General features: G+C 60.5%; 1 protein-coding gene across 1 annotated transcript; it reads left to right on the top strand.

The window, feature by feature from the left end:
• Nucleotides 1–346: 346 nt before the first annotated feature.
• On the top strand, nt 347–1,297 carry SPRG_18308 (hypothetical protein; the record flags this gene model as incomplete). The annotated part of the gene is made up of 4 exons (XM_012357746.1): nt 347–399; nt 542–630; nt 690–1,031; nt 1,080–1,297. Coding segments are annotated over 4 exons (702 nt in total), but the record flags the coding sequence as incomplete, so codon positions are not given.
• Nucleotides 1,298–1,330: the final 33 nt, after the last annotated feature.

Below are 1,330 nucleotides of genomic sequence, written 5' to 3'. Positions count from 1 at the left end.
GTCGAACGCAAGCTGCAGAGACAAGGGTGCGACCACTGGTTTCTTCAACCGCAGGACAACCGTCGCTCCTTCCTTGCTGAATGCACGCACTCGAAGCCTTAGTACAAAGGACTCGACTGCCGTCGAAGCCTAGAAGGACAGCAAGCACGCCTATGCACTGCTCTCGTCGCACCTGCCTCCTCGTCCGGAGCTGCGAGGCTGCATCCCACGCTATTTCCGGTGCGTGGGACATACGGGACAAACCCAACGGGCCAGCGGCGTATCCGGACATCGACCCGATTATCCGGATTCGCCCGCGGTCCTCCGTGGCTCATTTTCGATTCTTGTCCACGGGAAGCAAGCGACGATGGTCAAGTTCGGCAAGAAGCTGCTGCTCAACGTCAACCCCGAGTGGGAAGGGTACGTCGCCTGCATGGACCATGGCAGCAGCATGCGCGTGAAGATGGCGCCTTCCTCGGCGCAAAGCGAGCGGCGCCGTGGAGCCCATCGCACGCGCTCCTGCGGGCCGAGGCGAAGGATAGGCAACTCATGCAGCCCGTAGGCAATACCTCGAGTACCGCCAGCTCAAGAAGGACCTGAAGAAGCTCACGCTCCGCTCCAAGGACCCGAACGACCCGCTCTTCTCCCCAAGTCGCAGGCCAAGATCGCCGAGTTCGGCGAGGCTGAGACGCGCAAGGAGCTGCAGCAAGAGTTTGAGAAGAAGCTTGACGCGGAGATTGAGAAGATCGTGCTCTTCTTCCTTACGAAGCAAGGCGAGTTTGCGCAGCGGCTCGCGACGTACCGCCAAGCGCAGCAGTCGCTTCAGTATGCGTCCGAGGCGCAGACCATCGCGAGCCTCGCCGACGGGTACCGCAAGATCGGCGAAGAGCTCGTGCATTTGCTGCACTACGTCGAACTCAACGCGACGGGGCTTCGCAAGATCCTCAAGAAGCACGACAAGAACAACAAGGCGCACAAGATCACGGACAACTACATTAGCACGCGCGTCGACGCCAACGTCTCGCACCTCCAGCAGCTCTACCACGACGAAGGTATGACATCCCATTCCCATGCTGCCACGTGCTTATGTTTCATGCTAGGTATCTCGGCCATCATCGCGACGATCCGCGTCGCGCTCAAGGACCTGCAGTCGCTCCAGGCCGACCTTGGTTTGCTGCCATCGCCGCTCGCCGCGCCGACGCCGTCGTACAAGTCGTCGTCGACGACCCTCGTCAAGATGGAGCGCTCGATCAGTGAGACGGAGCCGATTCTGAACAAGATCTCGGTGGCGCGCCAGCGGTTCGTATCCCTCTTCCACGTCCGTCGCACGTCTCATGCATGTACCTAGGTT

The sequence above is a fragment of the Saprolegnia parasitica genome (assembly GCF_000151545.1).
Source record: "Saprolegnia parasitica CBS 223.65 unplaced genomic scaffold supercont2.1112, whole genome shotgun sequence".
NCBI lineage: Eukaryota > Oomycota > Saprolegniomycetes > Saprolegniales > Saprolegniaceae > Saprolegnia > Saprolegnia parasitica.
The sequence above is the reverse complement of the archived record's forward strand: the minus strand, read 5'-3'. Positions and strand labels throughout refer to the sequence as shown.